At 38.8% G+C, this 18,591-nt stretch overlaps 1 protein-coding gene across 9 annotated transcripts in view; it reads left to right on the top strand.

Moving 5' to 3' along the window:
• Positions 1–18,591, top strand: part of SLC15A5 (solute carrier family 15 member 5) — an 85,611-nt gene that overhangs the window by 40,038 nt on the left and 26,982 nt on the right. For all 9 annotated transcript variants that reach the window (XM_037387429.1, XM_037387428.1, XM_037387427.1 and 6 more), the window contains 4 exons: positions 3,573–3,742; positions 7,685–7,905; positions 10,509–10,695; positions 15,397–15,585. In XM_037387429.1, the coding sequence (XP_037243326.1) occupies positions 3,573–3,742; positions 7,685–7,905; positions 10,509–10,695; positions 15,397–15,585 (767 nt within the window). The remainder of the gene's footprint in view (positions 1–3,572; positions 3,743–7,684; positions 7,906–10,508; positions 10,696–15,396; positions 15,586–18,591) is intronic.

The following is an 18,591-nucleotide window of genomic DNA, read 5'->3' as shown; positions in this document are numbered from 1 at the left end:
ACAATAATATTTGGATTTGTATCTGAACCGCATTCTTGAAATGAACCTCCTAGGTTGGCATTTGGCTCTCATTGCGGGGATTGCTCAGACTGCTGAAGCTCCAGCAAGGAGCTGTTCCATGCAAAGTTGGACATGATTGTTGGTTTGGTGTATTTAACTAAATCAGCTATGCCCTAGTGGGATCTCTGAGACGCTTTAGGTAATGCAAGTCCAAATATTGCAATATTAGATGGCCATGGTATACAAGAACTAGCAAGACGTGTTTCTGTTTGGGTAGGTTCTGATCTGCTGCTGTCAGTATGACATGAGCAAATCCCACGTGTGCATTGAGGTTAGTTTATCTTTCTTGTTTGGTCCATAGGGATTGCTAAAACATGATGGAGTTTTTTGCTTCTCACTTCTGTGAGAGGACAGGAGCTTTACATTTCAGTCCTATGGTACTTTGGTATACAGTGGTGAAAAACAAAAGCACTCTCCTGTATTCAAGGGTTTTCTTTGGAGGTTCCTACTTGTAGTGAAATGATCATAGAGTCATGAAGAGTGTCAGGGCTTCAGGTACGTGAGGCACACTTCTTTAGAACGTTTAGAAAACAGCCACTGAAACTTCTAACTTAAAAATTGTCACTTAAGAATTGTTTCAACACTTCTACACTAGTTCTGGCTGGACCGGTTGTGTAACTGTATTTTTTTTTAAAAGCCTTATTTGAACTGGAGTCAGCATGTGCATGTACAAAATCCCTCCAACTATACCATCATCAGAATAATATAATTCCAAAGTGCCTAAAGATTGCTTTCAGACGAGGGGAAATGTCTATGATTCTGACTATCATCTCCTAAATATGTAAATCACTTGAAGGAAACAGTAATTGGTTTGGAACTTTGGATGTGTCTTGGTGACTTCAGAGAAATGTGTGAAGTAGCAGGGCTCCCTGCTGTGCATGTCCTTGCTGGTTCCAGGAGGCCTGCGGCTGCACAGCTCTCAGGACTTTGCCCTAGTGGAGTACGTCATTTTTCTTCTTTCACTTGCCCTGGGTCCGGTGAGTCAAACTGCATAATCATCTTCCCATGCCTACTGCTGCATAGCCCTGTGGTCATCTCTCATCCCTAGCAGTGAGAGAGTGTTGTCTCTGTAACTGAACTGACCCGAGCAGCATTACAAAGGTCTGTACTTCTGAAATGATAAAGGTTTTGCTTTCTTGGCACTAGCTAGACGTGATGTAGTGACCAATGTCAGAACATTGGAAGGAATACAGCAGGCACTTCAGTACTGAATTGCAATATGACAGTGGTTCATCTTGGCAATTACAGCAGGCCACCTAGAAATCATTTTAAATGAATGAAAAGGGGTTGAGGAGGTCTCCTAGGTGTCAAGAGAGACTTGAAATCCCCCTCTTAAGAATTTCAGCTCAAAACATTTTGCTGTGATTGCTGATACAGAGAGCTGTAACGGTAGGCTGTTACTTAGCTCCTGCCCTACCTACTAATTTGCAGTTGAGGAGGGATCAAGCTGGCAAGCTTGGGAGTTGGATTGTTGAGGGATAACTGGTCTGCTACAATGTGTTGACATTTCTCTTTTGTTGTTGAGAAGGTAATTCTAGATGAATTAGGAGACAAAAGTACTCAAGTCCAAATAACATACATAAGGCAGAAGTAGCACCAGACAAGAAAGCAAGTTTTGCTTCTTCAAGCAATATGTATTAAACTGTGTAATTGTATTTCAATGTATATTTCGCCTTTCCTGCAACCTTAGCAAAATGTTTTCATTTAAAGATGAAGGAATCTTCTCTTGCTGTTGCTGGCAAAATGTAATCCGTGATATATTGAGATAATATTACTCCATTATTCATCCCTTTTCTTTGTTTAAAATACAGTTGTCATCTTGGGGTGGGTTGTCCCTTTCGAGGTGCCCACCAAAGCCCCTCTATCACTTCCCCTCCTCAGCTGGACGGGTTGGGAAAATATAATGCTGATGGGCTTGGGCTTGGTCAGCAGCAGGTCTGACTTGGAGCCATCTGGTGTTGGCTCTGTGGGACAAAGGGGAAGCTTCTGGCAGCTTCTCACAGAAACCACCCCTGTACCACGTCCACTACCAAAACGTCGCCATGCAAAACCAATACATGTATTTAAAGCCAACTTGGAACTTGAAAGTTTAGTCAAAGTTAAAATTCCTTACTTAAAATTTCAAGGCTAAGTCTGCAAGGCACAGTCAAATCTGAAACAAAATTTCTCGAATGACTGACTCTGACTTTTCAAATCAAGTATCATACCATTCCTCAAAAGCTAGTATTTTTGTAAAGTGTGACTCCAACAAAGCAGGTTCTCTCTGAATCTCATCTCTGTACCCTGAGATTCTAAATATTCATTGACTCTGCTCTATAGCTTCCAACCCCTGTTTTGTGTGAGAGTTCAGTTTTAAAGGAAAATTTGGTTTAAGCTCTATCGGAAGCAAAAAGACAACACAAGTGGCCTGAAGAATAGTGAGGGGGGCACCTCAGAATTTAAAAGAACATAGGGGGATTATAACTGAAACATTTGCAAGTATGAATGGTAGGGTAAAAATTAGTTAGTCATGTTGTGAGAAGAGGGCTATGCAATAAAAGAACAAGCAGTACATTTTGTTTCACTTATGTTTTACTTTAAGTAGCTATACAGTTAACTACTCAAAAAAGCTGAATTTTAGAAGAACTCGTGATTTAATGTATTATGTAGGAGTTGGAATCCAAGGGAAAAAATGACATGACAACATACTCCTTACTATGCAGATGTAAACTCATTTGCTAGGATAAGGAAAATAGGTAGTTATCCTTCTGCATCCTTTCAAGGAAACACATTGTTCTGGATTTTTTTTATTTTGGGGTGTGGCCTTTTTTATCATTATAATTCCTTAAAGCATATTTATTGTGCTTTTGTCAGGGGTTCCAAGCTGCAGTAGGCCTATCACTAGTGGCATGCCATCTGCTTCCAAGAGTGTGATTTTCATTTGGGTATCTTCTGCGCCTAGGAGGGGCTCAGCACTTGCTTGGAAAGCACCTCTACTGCCAAATGCAGTCTCAGAGCAAATTATGCTGGGGAGCCTCCTTATCAAGACATTTCCAGAAGCCGCCAAAAATTCAAGCTGAGCCTTGCAACTAATGGAAAAGCCATCCTTTCTGATAAATCAAATTCTAATATTTCTTAAACAAGGGATGGTGACATTAAGACATTCCTCTCTTAAGCTTAAAGCATGTAATTTGGTGACGCTGCGTACACAAAACTTATGTTATTAGATATTAAATGTGTAAATGTTAAATGTTGTTGTATTTAATTACTCTGATCCTCAAGAATATTCTAGTACTAGGTTGATAATTTGTTCAGCTCTACTGCTTTAGTACAGTTATTTTAATCATATAGCTCTTGGAGCTGAGACATCCAAGTGAAATTTGATGTTAATTGCTGTGTCAATGTGTGCATGATACTTATGTTGTCCTTGCTTACTATACTTACCATGACTTTAATTGAACATTTTAATCTTCTATAAAAGCCTTACACTGCTCAACCTTTCCACTCTTCTCTCTCTTGTCTCTGTGTACTAGGTTTTATTGGTTGGTTAACTTAAATTCGGCAGTTGTCTTTGTCAGCATTTCTTATATCCAGCAGTCTGTGGCCAGGAACCTTGGTTTTCTTATCCCATTTGTGTCCATGCTTATGGCTATGATCACAATTCACATGGTGCGGGGTGAAATGATTTACAAACCCAAAACAGGTAAGAGGCAACTATATCTTAAAGAAAAATATTTAGAGACTATTTTCACAGAAAAGATCAACTTGCATATGAAAATGAGTTCTTCCACAACACTGCACTGTTTGGTTGGTTAATTGGGGTTTATGTCTACAAGGTCTGCACAACAGAGGTGACATCCATGCCTGTAAAGATAGACCTGGAGATTCTGGATAGGCTGAACAAGTGGAAAGCAGTCTCTGGTAAAGTTATGTACATTTTCTGTCACATCAAGGCATGTGTCAAAGCATTTGCCTGTGCAGGAAGAGATATAATGTGCATGCTGTTGGTGGAATTTATTTTGCCACGCTTGGTTCAACTTATGCCCAATGAGTTTTTATCAGTTGCAGCAAAGTTTGTGCCTATGCTAAGGCACCAAGAACACTTGTGTTTTGTCCCTTAAGTGTGCTCAGTTATTTCGCCTGAACTTGCACCTAGGTGGCCGGGCAGTGTGATTAGTCAGCTGAACAACAGCATGCACTAGTGGCAAAGCAGTTTTATAATGCCTTTTTCTTGCAGAACATGTGATGCTTATTGTTATTTCAACATGCTTGCTTATACAACATCATGTGGTTTTACATATTTGAAAATAACTACAAATACCAAATAGCTCTAAATAGTTCCTATGCAGACTGTGCAGGTATTTTAAAAAAGAAGTTCTTACATTTCTGTGGCCTCACCAGTTAGTAGCCAAGTTCTACAAAATCCTTTGACGACTGCTACCCCACTCCATTGACCAAGCACAGAAGTAGTAGTGGAGCCTAGGTGACTTGAATAAGGCTGTAAATGCCCAAACCTTCCTGTTCTTTTTCCGATAGAACCCAGAAGCTGAACATAAGTTGTTATTTCAGGATTTTTGTTATAAATATAATCTAAGCAAAAATATAGTAGCAGTGAGGGAACTAATGCATGAATTGAGTGCCTGGGAATATGATAGTGAGGACATCACTAGAGAGTTTTATTCAATGAATAGAATCAAAGAAAGGCATTCCCTTCGCAGTGCCCCAAAAACCTCATGATAATATGGAGCCAAGGTCTGCAAAGACTAAGATCGGTTTAGCTAGCTTCTTATGGAGAGTGGTGGCTCTCTGGCTTGCTGGGGCTCACTACAGGTTTTACAACTCAAGAAGGTAAAAAGATTCTTTAGCATTCACCGCTGAGCTGGACTATTTCATGTGGACTAAAACTGTAGTTTATCATCTAACTGGTTTAATTCTATTAAGTGGAATAACATAGATTTGTAGATAATGTCTCTCTTAGCCACCTACAGAACTAGCAGAATTTTTTTTTATCAAGTGTTTTTCCCTAGAGTGTTGTTTGCTTTATCATATATTTTCCAAATCTTAGCAGAATACAAATCTCTACATTCATATCTGCAAAGTTTTTTATCTCCTTAGTCAAGAGAAAAAATAATATACTCTGTACCTTCCAGTTAGATGGTGAAATCTGTAATTCTTCAGACTTGTAATTCAAATCTATAGGTGACCTTAAATGCTTTTTATATATGCTGCCTTTTTTATCTTAAGGTAACCCTTCAAATATGGATCATGCATTCAATTATCTTTAGCTGTCAAGCATGGACTTCATTTGCATTTCTTCCCAGTGCTATAATTTTGAGGACTGGCAGGTGACCAGAGATGAGGAAAAAAACGTGTACCTACCATCTAGGGTGCAATGTAGGCTTTTTATTGTAATTAAGTAGCATAGATATTCATGATTAGATCAAGGTCAAAGTAGCAGAACATTAGAGCTAAGAGCTGAAGTATAAAGGAGAAGGAAAATCACTTTCTGAAAATTGCAATTTAGTATCTCTACAGATTATTTTTTTAAGAAAATGTTAGAAATACAAGCATTGAGTATGTGATGTTGATCTACACAATGTGAACTGATTAAATATTTATGCTTTTAAACATGTCTGTTATTAACTGATCAGATTTGTAATCTGAAGAATTCACCACTATAGTGTGTTGTTTTCTGTTTTCTTTTTTCTTTTTTCTTTTAAAGAAGGGATGAGATACTTATGTTAACTATATCATTGGCAAAATCCTCTTGATATGGATTAGGTCCATGTATCATTCAAGTTGCTTTTTGAACTACAACTTCAAACAGCTTTATCTTCCTAGTTTACTAGACTTTATCATCTGCTGGAATTCCTTGTCAAGAAACACAGCAAAATAACGTATTTGGTTTTTCTCATACAAAATTTCCTAGGTAGCTGACTGAAATTACACTGAAGAGGGACTCGGGTGATCCATTAGGAAAGGCAGGGAAATTTCAGGAATTGTTGTCTATTTTAGTCTGGTGGGGTTTTTTTGTTTATGGGTTTTGTGTTTTTTTTCTTTCCAGTGAAAGTAAGAGAGGAGGGTCTGACCATCATCTTCCATTCCAAAGGGAAGGAGATGGCCATGGCCATCTTTGAGATTAGGTCAGATAAACCAGGACACAGCATGTTGTTGCTTTGACCTGTCTACTGGTCTTTTCAGGGGGTACTCTGTGCATCTTATGATTTCAACACTGACTAGGTTCAAACCCTTGCAGAGCAGTAACGCCAGATTGCTGTCGTGTTTTCATTCCTTCTTTGTGAATGTCCAACCTCTTCACATAGGATGAAGCAAAAGGTTATCACTTCTCTGACCTAAAACACATAATTACTGGCTTTGCTGATGAGTTGAACTGATACTGACTTTTCTGCTACTTTTTTTTTTACTTCTGAAAATAAATCTGCTTTGACAAGAGCCCCACGTCCCACTTGTTTTCTGGTTAGCTTCTTAGTCAATTCGCTCTGGAAGTCTGCAGATTTGGTCTTGAAATTTATTGAGGTCATAAACTTAAACATCACTTACAATGAGTGGTAAGAATATTTGCCTGGTACAGTCATACAGAACAATAAAAACTGTACCAAATCTCTGTGTTTGCAAGCTTTGATATGCTATTTCATATTTTATTTAATAATGCCAACAATCTACATGTTAATGCTAAAAAGCTAGAGGATTTCAAATGTTGTTATTTAATAAAATGCCCTTTCTTACTACTCTAGAGCAAGTGCTTCAGCAGGTGTCAGGTATTTCTAGCAAATAATTTCCATACCAGACATAGAAGAGAGACATTTTTCCCTCTGCCATCTTGGGTCACCTCAGGTTTTGAGAATTGTTTATTTATAGATTCCAAAGTTATTGTAGTGCTTCAACACTCAGAAAAGCAAAGAAGTGCTATAACCCCTATTTGCATGCATGGCAATTTACCAAAGGTAAATGAATCGGCATTCCCAAGCCTGAAGCCAACAGTTTTGTCTTTGTTTTACTTCTCTTTCCTCTGACTCTGAGAACAGAGTTAGCAATTCTTAAACCTAGTAACCAGTGAGCAAGATTTAATATGCCAAATACCAGATTGGTAACTTCTCCTCTGCCACAGCATGCTACTTGAAAATCCTGAGATAATACTTCTGGCTTTGAAATGCATCCAGAAAAATTCTTTTATCTCATCAGCCCTCTTTTGAGCTCCCTTTTTTTCCTCACTTCACTACTACCCTTCTCTTGCTGCTGGACTTCAGCAGACATGCAATGTTTCAGTACTGCCTTGAATTGAAAACTAACCTCATTCAATCAATAGAAAGCAAAAGCAAAGTAATACTTTACCTGTTCAACCACAGCAACAAATGGCTGTGGTCTGTTAAATAAGTGGTAGCAAAAGGCACTTTTGTCTATGGATGTTGAGCTGGATTGCTTTTGTAACAGTTAGGCTGTGAATGAACTGGCTTCCAAAAAGGAGTGTTTTGGAACAAATCCAGACTATTATCGCCTTCCCTCTCTCCAAAAAGGCATAAAGGTGAACATACCAGGTTGTATTTCCCCTTCCAAAATGTTGTGTCTTGTTTATTTTGGCAGCAAGTGAAACATACCAATGTCTCGTGTCTCTGATTCTTTGCAGGCAGTTCCTTGATGACGACTTTTGGGGTAATTACTAGTGCACTAAAAACGTGCTGTGTGCGATATCGCTACTTTAGCGGAGGCATGACAAACTGGCTAGATCATGCCAAAGAAAACTATGGTGGTCAGTACAGTGAGACCCAGGTGGAAAGCACAAAGTTGCTTGCCAGGCTTTTCCCGTTTTTTGCTTTCCAAATTCTGTACAGAACGTGTATTATGCAGGTGGGTACACAGCTTTTAAACAAAAATCTTGAAATATACCGTGACATGTGTTTACTACTATGTCTTAGACATGGTTTTTTAGTTGTTGCTTTACCAGTGGAGCAACCTTGCATAGTTTTATTTACCTGAGAATATACCTTGCTCTATCCTCTCATCAAATAAGTAAAATAGACAGTCAAGACTCATTAAGGAGCTTGTGTTCGTGCTGACTACTTGTTTCTCTGAATTCTTATTGGCTGAAACATCTAGTGCTACAGTCTTGTGCTCCTCATGCTGCCATGTTGCAGTTATCAGAGACTCAGGCCTGGCATTCTTCTGAAAAAAATGTAATTTTCCAATTTCTTAGATGTTCAGTCACACTTTTTGGGAGAGGTAGAAAATCCTTATTTTCTCTTTTGGATGCCTATTTCTCCTACTCTTTTGACAGGATTATTTGTCTGGTGTACACTGGAAATGGGTGGGTTTCCATTTGTGGAAAGAAGCAGCCCTTTCACAGCCACTGTCAGGCTATGTGGTTCTTTCTGCTTCTCAGTGAGTGTATGTTATATAAATGTAAATGTGTCAAGAAGCTACTTAAGCTGACATGATTCCTTCAGATTCATTTCTGTATGGATGATCCTGGCTAAGCGGCAGTTTGAGGTATCTTGCCCTTTGGCAACTGGAATAACAAATTTATGAGCTGGCTCAGAAATCCATTTTTACTTATTGGTGTTAAAATGCTGCTTAAGGAAATTCTTACCAATATGTAGCATATACTGCTTTATTGACACTTCCTCTTGCCATCATCCTACGCTCCCATCCATCTGCCTCATTCCTTTTCCTCTTCCCTCCCTCCCCTTTCTCTCCTCGCCAAAAGCACAAGAAATCCAAAGCAAACAAACCCCAAACCAACAAATGCACACATATGGCCAAGGCTATGCATTAATGAGCAGATGGAAATGAACCAGGTATCATTAATCACAGTAGTAATAATCAGGTATATAACTAAAAAAGATAAAAAGTATTTGTACTGCTGAAGGAGATTGCTTTTATTCCTTTGGCAGAATTTCCAATAAGTTTAAGGTTCTTTCTTAGACTACGCAATAGATAAGTACCTTTTTCTGTAAAGATTAATAGTATTTTCTCCATATTATTAACAGCTTTCAGTGCCTGTGATTCATTTTGATGATATTTTAATGCCTATTAAGAAATCAATTCTGATTTGCAATAGGCAATGAAAAGAAGAAACCAACAAGATTTGGCTCAATTCTGATCTTTCATAGCTCTATTCCTATTTATTCACCCCTCTACAATTTATCTCTTCTTTTGGAGGTGGAATGTAGGTGAGAAATATATTTATTAAGAGCTAGTATTTAAATAATTCTTTAGTACTGAACAGACTCCCAGTGAGTAGGGTTGACTATAACCATTGATTAAAAACCATGCATAAGCCCAGTTATTAACTACATGTTAATGTTAATTTTCGACTGCTAAAAAGCAGTAATATTCTATGTGGATTTATCATTATCAGTCATGTTGAAGAGCCTCACAGAACGCTGCAGGAATCCAGAACTCTCTAAAAACAGAAACAGGGTAAAAAAAACCAGTTCTACATCGAGCTCTGTGCTGACTGTGCTCTGTGAATTGCTCAAGTTTCCTCTCTTTATTTTTCTCATCAGTCTGTAAAATGGAGAAATGGAGCACATGAAATTAGTCATGCTGCACATGAAATTGCAATGCTTAGTTAATCAAGCTTATTAGGAAAAAAAAAAAAAAAAAAAGGAAACAAAGACCAAAAAAACCACTACACAAAACCAAACTGAAAAATCTGTTGGTAGAAGCTATTGTGACTTTTTTTTTTAATAAACTCAACAGATCTTCTGTAGAGTCTTACACAAGTGGGAGGAATTATTGGTTTTTGAAGTGAGACTTACAAATATATTTAATTTCATACCCTGATGACTACCATTGGTGGCTTCCTCATCTAGTTGGTTGTTTTCTTCTGTTTCCAATTCCCAAAAGTGGAAGGAAGTCCTCTGTACAGCTGCTATGGCTGTCAGTTACATTAAGCTGGTTCTAAGACTGTGGCCAAATCTTCATTCCCTGTAGCTTTTAAAGCCGTATGCTGGCAAGAGTGTCTTAAAAATTACTCTCACCCTGAGCACACGATCAGAAGTTCAAAATAACTCTGTATCTTGCTATTCTAAAATACTCTTCTGTTAAATACTGTCTATGAGAAGTGACTAAAGTATTAGGCAGAACCATTTAGTATGTTGGCTGATGGTTGTGCCTAGGGATGATCAGATAAACTCATGCACTGCTGCTTAGATTTGTTAAATTCAAGGGCAAATGAAATAGAAGGAAAATACGTTCTGGCACAGAACAAGACAGTCACAATCTGAAAGGCTTTCATCATGACAGTCACAATCTGAAAGGCTTTCATCATGACAGTCACAATCTGAAAGGCTTTCATCATGAGTGGTTGTTCCTTTTGGCCAACAGGTATTTGGTTTACTGTGACTTCTTCAGAAGGAAGAGAGCTGAAGTTTCCAAATATAGTAGAAATCTTATCCATGAAAGGTACCTAGTATACTAACGGAATGGGGTTTTATGCTTCAATACAGATTCCTTCAGGATATTATCTCCAAACCATGAATTCCAACTTGCACTTCAGTGGATTTGTCTTGCCAGTTGCAGCGATGAATGTGATAAGCATCGTGCCACTACTGATTCTTGTTCCTATTTTGGAATGCATTAACTCATATCTCTTTAGTTCCAAGGACACTGGACATTCTACAACAATTTACATCGGTAAGTATAAAATACATGTGCTTATACAGTTTTAATATGTATTCTGTTTTTGAAAGAGAAACTCCAGTAGCTGATGGGTGATCCTGTACAATTGTTTCTGAATATAAATGTTAAGATAGACTTGTTTGGGGATAATTCTCAGAGATGAGTATGTTTCAAAGTGTTGAAAAGACAGCCCTGGAAAAAACATACTAGGTATCAAGAAGAAAATGCATAGCTTTTGACTAGGACAGAGACTGAGACTCTTCGGACCAATAAAAAATTTTGAGACACACTCACAAATAACTAGGAGTCATCCTAAGGCATTGGTGATACAAACGGTACTAACCATTTAGGCCTGAGACTTATTTTGATTAGGTTGTCTCCTATACATTTATCCATTGACTTTTGGCAACTTAATTTACTTTGAAAGTCTTTTTTGGGGATGGGACAGTCCTTTAGTAAGTTGCTTTATGATACTGGAGAGAAATGTTCACTGCTCAAAATGGTGAGTTTGGATTTAAATAACTAGGTTAGGAACAAAAGCTTTTTTTTTTTCTGATATCTTTATGCTATAACTGCATCAACATTGGGACTGCAGCTCATAAGAGGGAAACTATATTATCACTAGTAGAGTTTATTCCAGACTCTGAAGTTGCACCACAAGTGCAACGAAAGTGTCTAGTCTAATTCTGTGTCTGTAATAGGTATTTTTAGAACTGGTAAGCAAAAGAGAACATGCAGACAACTATGTAAAACAAGTGGACGCGTACCGCTGGACTGCTGTTTGCCCTGAGTAGGCTGAATATTTCACAGGTGGAAGGTTATACGGAGAGGTACAGCTTTCCTCTCTAGTACTAGAACTTACATTTGAATATTTAGTATGGGACAATTGTCCAGGTGCTTAGTACCTTATTGTATATTCATTTAAATTAAAATGAAGAGGGATCTTCAGAAGGGAAGTATTCTCTCTTTCTCATAGAAGTGGTACAAAGAAGCCTTCTCTGTTGTGAGTCCCAGTGTTTTTAACAGTAAGCATTGTAAGGTCAGGCTTGCAGACTGGTACTTATTCCAGAGAAATCCATAGCCTGGAAGTAATGGTGGCATCAATATGGGTTGGGCCTCCCTCTGACAGTGATGTGTGTGGGGTTTGAGTTGGGGTTCTTTTATTTTGTTGATTTTTTTTTTTTTAATTACCCCCAAACCTCTTATGTTCTAGGATCTGGAGGGATCCTTTGCAACTATCTTCTGACATCAGCTACACCTAGCACCACCAGAAAAGCAGCTTCCATTCTGTACTCACTTAAAACTATTCCCTTTCATAGATACTCTCATTAAACTTATTACATTTTTTTATCTTCCAGCCTGCATTACAAATCTCAGACAAAAATATTAATAAACGACTATTTTCTCAGTGTGCTGCTATTAATTCAGTGCCCCATGGCAAGCAGCACAGTGAGTACTGACACACACAGAGGTATTAATCTGACTAAATTAGCCTAATTACGAGTGTTATTAAGTTTTATACAAACCAGATGCATATAACGCAGCGGGCTGCAATTACCCTAGTTTTTAAAATAACGTCTGCATTAAAACAGAAAATGCACATTCAGATAATAATTTTCCTTAAAACCATGGAAATTTCAGGTTGGTATTATTGTTCTATCCTGTTATGTTGAACAGCAGTAGAATATATGCAGTGGTTTATTCTTAATAGCTTCATTTATTAAAATAGCCTCCCGTTAGGGGTGGTAAATTACCTGAGGCATAAAAATACCTGTGAGTACAGGCGATGGCTTTAGATATCCAAGTATATGACTGCACCTGCAAGTATGGTAGACCTCTAAGTGCCAATATTTTTGCCGACAGTTAATTAGGTTCACAATTATTTTCAGAAGCAAAATTGGGAGTATAAATAAGCTGTTGGTGTTAAGCCAGCCTATAACTATATTTTAATTCAAGTCTTGAGAGGAAGAAATATAAATAGTTTTCCGGAAAAATTCAGTATGTTAAGAATAACAGTTTTCAAGGATGAACCATGTAGACAATATTGACCTCAAAATGTCTGATTGCTCTGTAATAAGGATCTATATGAAAACTGTAATCTATATTACTTTCTCTGTAGTTGGTGGTTTATCTGTAAATTAGGTATGTTCTAAAAAAAATTAAAATCTTAACATAAGTGTAGATTGTATGTCAAATATATTGAGTATCTGGACCTATTTATGAAAAACATAAGGATTTAGTAAACAGATATTTTTTTTTCCAGTTTCATAGTTTGTTTGTGGTTTTTTGATGGGAGTGGGGGGTTACGTATTTTATGCTATTTTAGTCAATAGTACAGAAGATTCAGCAGAGAACTGAGGGTGTGTCCATCAGTTATAGGCAAGAGGCACTTGAACCATAGAAGTTCTTGCTCTAATATTCTTAATGCCTGATTACACTGAAATGTTTTACTAATCTTAGATTTACTTCATCCAAGAATGACGTGGAGAACAGCTTTCTGTACAGCACTCTGTAAAGCAAGCCTCCAGTCCAATGTCTGTCTGAGGTGATTTGGGAGTTGATGACCATGTCTCCTTAAAAGATGTTCTGGTTTAAACAGATGCTAATTCCAGAGAAGCTTTTTGACCTGTTTTACTCAGGATATGAGATCAAGAATCACAAAGGTCCAATACAACCTTAGTCTCTAGATAAGATAAACAACCTTGTCCTAGTATCAGCTCCAGATGTTCCTAAAACAGCCTGTTCTGCAAAACCAAAGCCTCAGATGGTCATTCCAAACTGCTTGCTTTAAGGAGTTCTGAAGCGAGAGGAGGTAGAGGGAAAACTAGGTCTCCAAGGCTCTCAGTTTCTTCCTCTGCCACATAATGTCTCAAAAGAAATATTACACTTGTTGGGCATTCAGAGGTTACTTTTTCTGAAATAGTTTGGCTTTTAGTAAGGAAAATGCTTAAAATATAGCACTTTGTAGTAATATTGAACTGCTTGAGGTTTCTTTAGTACTAACGTAACTTTTCACTAGGACAACTCTTGCTTTGGTAGATTACAAGAAGATCCTTGAGGGCTTTATACCTGGCCTGGATAAGGTGCATTGGCTAGAAAATGCTGTTGAATTCCCTCCTGTCATCAATTTTCAAGCAATAATTCATTGATGTTCTTATTAAGCACTAGAGAGGCCTTAACAGCAAAAGAACTTCCAAGCCTCAGGTTAGGCAGGGGGGAGGATATTTGAAGTTGTGAAAATGCAGGAAAACTGTGTTGGTGGATGGGTGTCAGAGTCTGCTGCTGAGAGAAAAAACAGTGATGCGTGCAAAGACCTAACAAAACTAAGGCCATTTGGCTATATGAGTTTTCTGCCTCTCCTGTCCTGACACGCAAAGAGTCAAACTTTGTATATGTTATAATATGAAACAAAAGCCTTTGATTGTTGACAGCAGATCTATTAAGTATAAGAATTTCCAGTCGTGAAGTGAGAGGAGGCTTTGTAAGACGATTGGAAAAACATAGTCCAGGTATTTGAGCCCAAGCTGTCAAAAGGACCCAAATTCTCACACCTGTACTTAAATTATGGCTTAGAAATGCTGAGGAATCACAGACCTAGTCAAAATCAGTGGGAGCTCCAGGAGTCTAAATGTTTCAAGTTCAGGAGACTTAATTGAAAACTTTGCTGTCTTGGTAGTTTTCTTTTCTGAGAGGCTACAACTGTTTCATGCTGTCAACATCAAGAAATATGAAATCATACATTTAGATAGTATCCACTATGCAATGCGTGGTGGAGTGTGCAGTATTAAAAAGACATCTGAGTTTATTACAAGCTTTTATCTTGCATTGAGTCTAAACATACAGGAGTTTTTACCTGCCCTGTGTACTTGTGCAGTACTTGTACTTGTGCCTTACCACTGAGCGGGTGGCAAGGCTCGGTGGGTTGCATGTGCAGTAATATACTGAAATGTATGGTGGAATATGCAGTGGTACTTCTTCAGGACAGCTGAATAAGACAGGAGACAACTGTAGTCCAACAGTTTATGCGTAAACACTTCGAAAGCTGGAGATTTTCTCTTCCAGTAATGTAGCTCATCTCATTCTAAAATGTTAAACAGTCCAGCCAATGTCCCATAAACTTTCAAAAGGAGTGCAAGGGAACTCTACAGCAGAGGGAAAGGGGAAAATGTAGGAGTGCTTGATCTCCTGAGGTGTGAGATGCACTGCTGATTTTTCCACACACAGCCCTCTTCATCTACCATGGCCTGCAGCCTTAGAAATCTAGTGTTTCAACTGCCTGAACTACTTCTTTTTACATAGAAAACAAATAGGTAAAGTATGTGTGTGTATTGCAGAATATTATTGCTGCTTGAGTAGGAGAATTTCCCTCTGCTTGGTAGTCTTGTTACTATCCAATCTCGTGATAGCTGAAAGGGCTGCTGCCTTTTCTTTCTCTTCTCCTTTCTTACCTCCCCCAATCTTTAAAAGAAAAAAAAAAACCAAAACCAAACCAAAACAAAACAAACCGGTGCTGACCTGAAGTCCCTATGCCATATATTTAGAGTTAGGCTTGTGGTGTAGCCAGCACTCTTTATTGTTTAAGTGTCCAGAGGGGATGTGTTTGGGGGGTAGCAGGGGTAAGCTTCTTTTGCATCTCCTAGGACTTTGCTTCATTCTAAACGCATGATGACCCTGTAACTACAGCCTTGGTGAATTCTCTCTGTGCTCTTTACCCAGTTGTAGGTCAGTTATCTGCTGCACTTTCCGTGATGGTTGCTGGCTTCTCTGAAATACACCGAAAGCATTTCCCTCAGGTGGAGCAGACTCTTTCTGAGGAGGTTCTTCTGGTCTCCTCCATGCCTTGTTTCCACTTAGCTCCTCAGTATATCCTACTTGGAGTGGCTGAGGCCCTGGTAACTCCCTCCTGTAAGTAAAATCTAATAGACTAAAGCAAGAGTGTCCTGATTCACAGAGAATTTTATCAGCTTCCTAAAAATAATTACTGTCATCTGATATTTTATCCCTTGTTCTCTTCAATGGGCTAAATGAGCAGATCTGTGCTTTACCTGCTTCAGAGTAGCACAGTTTGTCTTGCTGGCTGTAGCTCAGTGAGCAATGACATTGTTCCAGATTAACTGGAAGGTAACACAGCCCAGTCAGGTCCCTGGGGTGCATAATCCACCGTTTGGTGGGGGATGATGGGAGTGGTGGGACTCTGGGCTCAGATGCGTGACTGGTCTTGAAGCTGAACCTGCTTCAGGCAGGGGCTGGACCAGATGAGCTCCTGAGGTCCCTTCTGACCTGAAGTCTTCTATGATGATTTCCTTGAGATGGAACAAATAAGCACATGACAGCTGAGCTGTGGTTATGGTCTATGAGAACTTTTTAGACCACAAAGCAAGGTGAAGCAATTTAGCTTAACCATTTTTATTTGTGGACCTAGCTAATGAAATTACTGTGCATTTTTCACTGACACAGAGCATATGCAGGCGAGTAATGCGATTCAACTGACAGGCAGGCTAACCTGGAGAATATTGTAGGCAGATGCAAAATTTTCGTTTGCTCCAATAGGGAGCCATGTGAACATACCTGCACAGAGGATCATGCCTTAACTTGTGGCATGGAACCAGAGATAAGGATTCCTGTTTTGCAGAACACAGGCAGAGCTTAGCTCACACCTGCCATCCATAAATTATGTAGACACACTCTTGATTGTGAGTCTGAACCTTCTTTCCCTTCCATAATTTACCTTTCCACATCTATGCAGATGCTCCTGAGGCTTATTTTCTTCCAAGTACACAGAGTGTTTGCCAGTGTTTTACCTTGCAGACCTTAAAAAAAAATGTTAGCATTGCAAAAATAATCTAATCAACATTCACTTTAAGAGACACAGGTTAAGTAATTGACTAGCTGATCTCTGCAGGCGTTTAATTCTATAGGTTGAGTGTCTATTGTTCCAGTACAACCCCAGAAATCTTCAGATTTTTATTTAAAAGCAGGAAATAACTTCAGTATTTCAGCTTCATTCTTACACTCTTAAGACTACTAAGAGCTGTGGGTCATGGTCTGTCACTGAAAAGGTAATTTTCTCTAGTTTTAAATACTTAGCACTTTTATAATGCCTCTTCATCTGATAGCTCTCAAGTACTTTACTGAGACAGGTTTCTAGGCAGGTAATGTGGTTTCTAGGTTACAGGCTAAGTGTAACTGAAAACTGTGACCTTCTCTGTTTAGCTTAACAAAAAAAAGGTTAGGAGGTAGCTTGCTTAGTCTTCTCATGCAGAAGCATTAGAAGAATTTTGCTGGTAGATTAAGGCTTTTTAATCTAGCATGCTGGGACAGCAGAAGTCCAATGACTGGAAGATGACATTAGCTTTTAGAAAAGAAATAAAGCTCAGTCTTGTGTTTTCTTTGGGGTTGTTTTTTTAAAAATCTTTTTAAAGGATTGTGATTGGAATTTCTTAGGAAAAGTTACCTTCCCCATTTAAATAAAGATCAAGCATCTTGCCAAGAGCTGCAGTTAGAGGTGCAATTGAAGAACGCAGGTAAATTGGGACCAAGTCTGCATTTGAGACTTGCATATAGAAAACTAAATGTAGGTACCTAAACCAGTAGGTTGCTGCTGTAGTTGATGGGAATGCAGGCGTCCCTTCGCTTGCTCACACACAAACGTCTGGCACCACTTCTCATGGAGCACCTAGACTACGCGTGTGGGGCAAGCAGGCTCTGAACTGTCTGTGTGGCCTCCAGCCGCTGCCGGAGAGGAGCATGGTTTTCCCATCGGTCTTGCACCTTATCAGACAGCCCTGTGCAGATGGCTGAGGTGCACTAGAGCATTTCAGGCAGCACTAGTCATCAGGCTGCTGAACTGAGCCTCAGGTTTGTGCTTCAGTTTGAACTGAATTTCTGTTCGGGAACTATTCAGTGGATCTCCATGGATGGTAATGACAGCCTAGACACTTAAATAGTTGTTTCCTCTTTCCTGACATTTTACTGCCTCTCTTATGCAGAAGGTCAAATTCAATTATCATTTACTTGACGTGAAAGTACATGATCCAAGTTGAAGACAGAAATGTTCGCACTTGTAATCAGAGGGGAAAGAGGGGATATCTCCTTTCTGAAGTGCTTGGTTAGAGGAGCTAGTTTTGGCATATTGAAATCTTTATCTACATCAGTGCCCTGATACTTACAATTGTGTTTACACAATATATTTCATTATCTTGTTGATAGGAGGTTTATATAATCATTTGCTTCAGGTGGCATGAGCATCTCAGAATAATATCAGCATTTAATATTTCCCTAGCACTCAGGTAGCCTTTAAAAAAAAAAAAAAAAAGACAAAATAATTGCTGTCCTCCACAGTGTTAGAATTTAAGATCTCACAGGCCTCTGACAGCTTGAATTTGTATCCCTAGCTTGGTTTAAACTAGGAAATTACTCTTTTCTAGACAAATGATTTAAAAGGGGGGCCAACAAAAAAAACACAACCAACAAACCCACCACAAAACCTCCAAAAATACCACTGAAAAAAAAAAAAAAAAGGCACAAAAAAACCCCAAAAAAACCAATACAACTCCATCCTGTGGGACAATATTAGCAGGCATTTGCCCCCACAGTCCATAAGGTTGCTGGTGAAGGGAAGCCAGCCTGCTGGCCACAGCAGCTGTGTTACACTGCCAGTGTCCAAGCCACCTGCTGCGGCGTCACTGCTTTTCCCTACAAAGGGTTAGTAGATTTGCACTGTTTGCTGAAGTGCTGCAAGAAGATCACCTGTCCATCAGAAAGTCTCAGACCACTTAGAAATGGGAAGCCTTGTAACAAACAGCTCTTTTAAAAGGATATATTGAGGATCACTTCACCCACCAATGAAATGCAATAGTCTTCAGGGTGAAATGCAGCAGCTGTTTAATAGTTCCTGGCAGCGCCATGGGA

This window comes from Falco rusticolus, chromosome 5, assembly GCF_015220075.1.
Source record: "Falco rusticolus isolate bFalRus1 chromosome 5, bFalRus1.pri, whole genome shotgun sequence".
Classification (NCBI taxonomy): Eukaryota; Metazoa; Chordata; class Aves; order Falconiformes; family Falconidae; genus Falco; species Falco rusticolus.
Note: the sequence above shows the minus strand (reverse complement) of the source record. Positions and strands in the feature narration are given on the sequence as shown.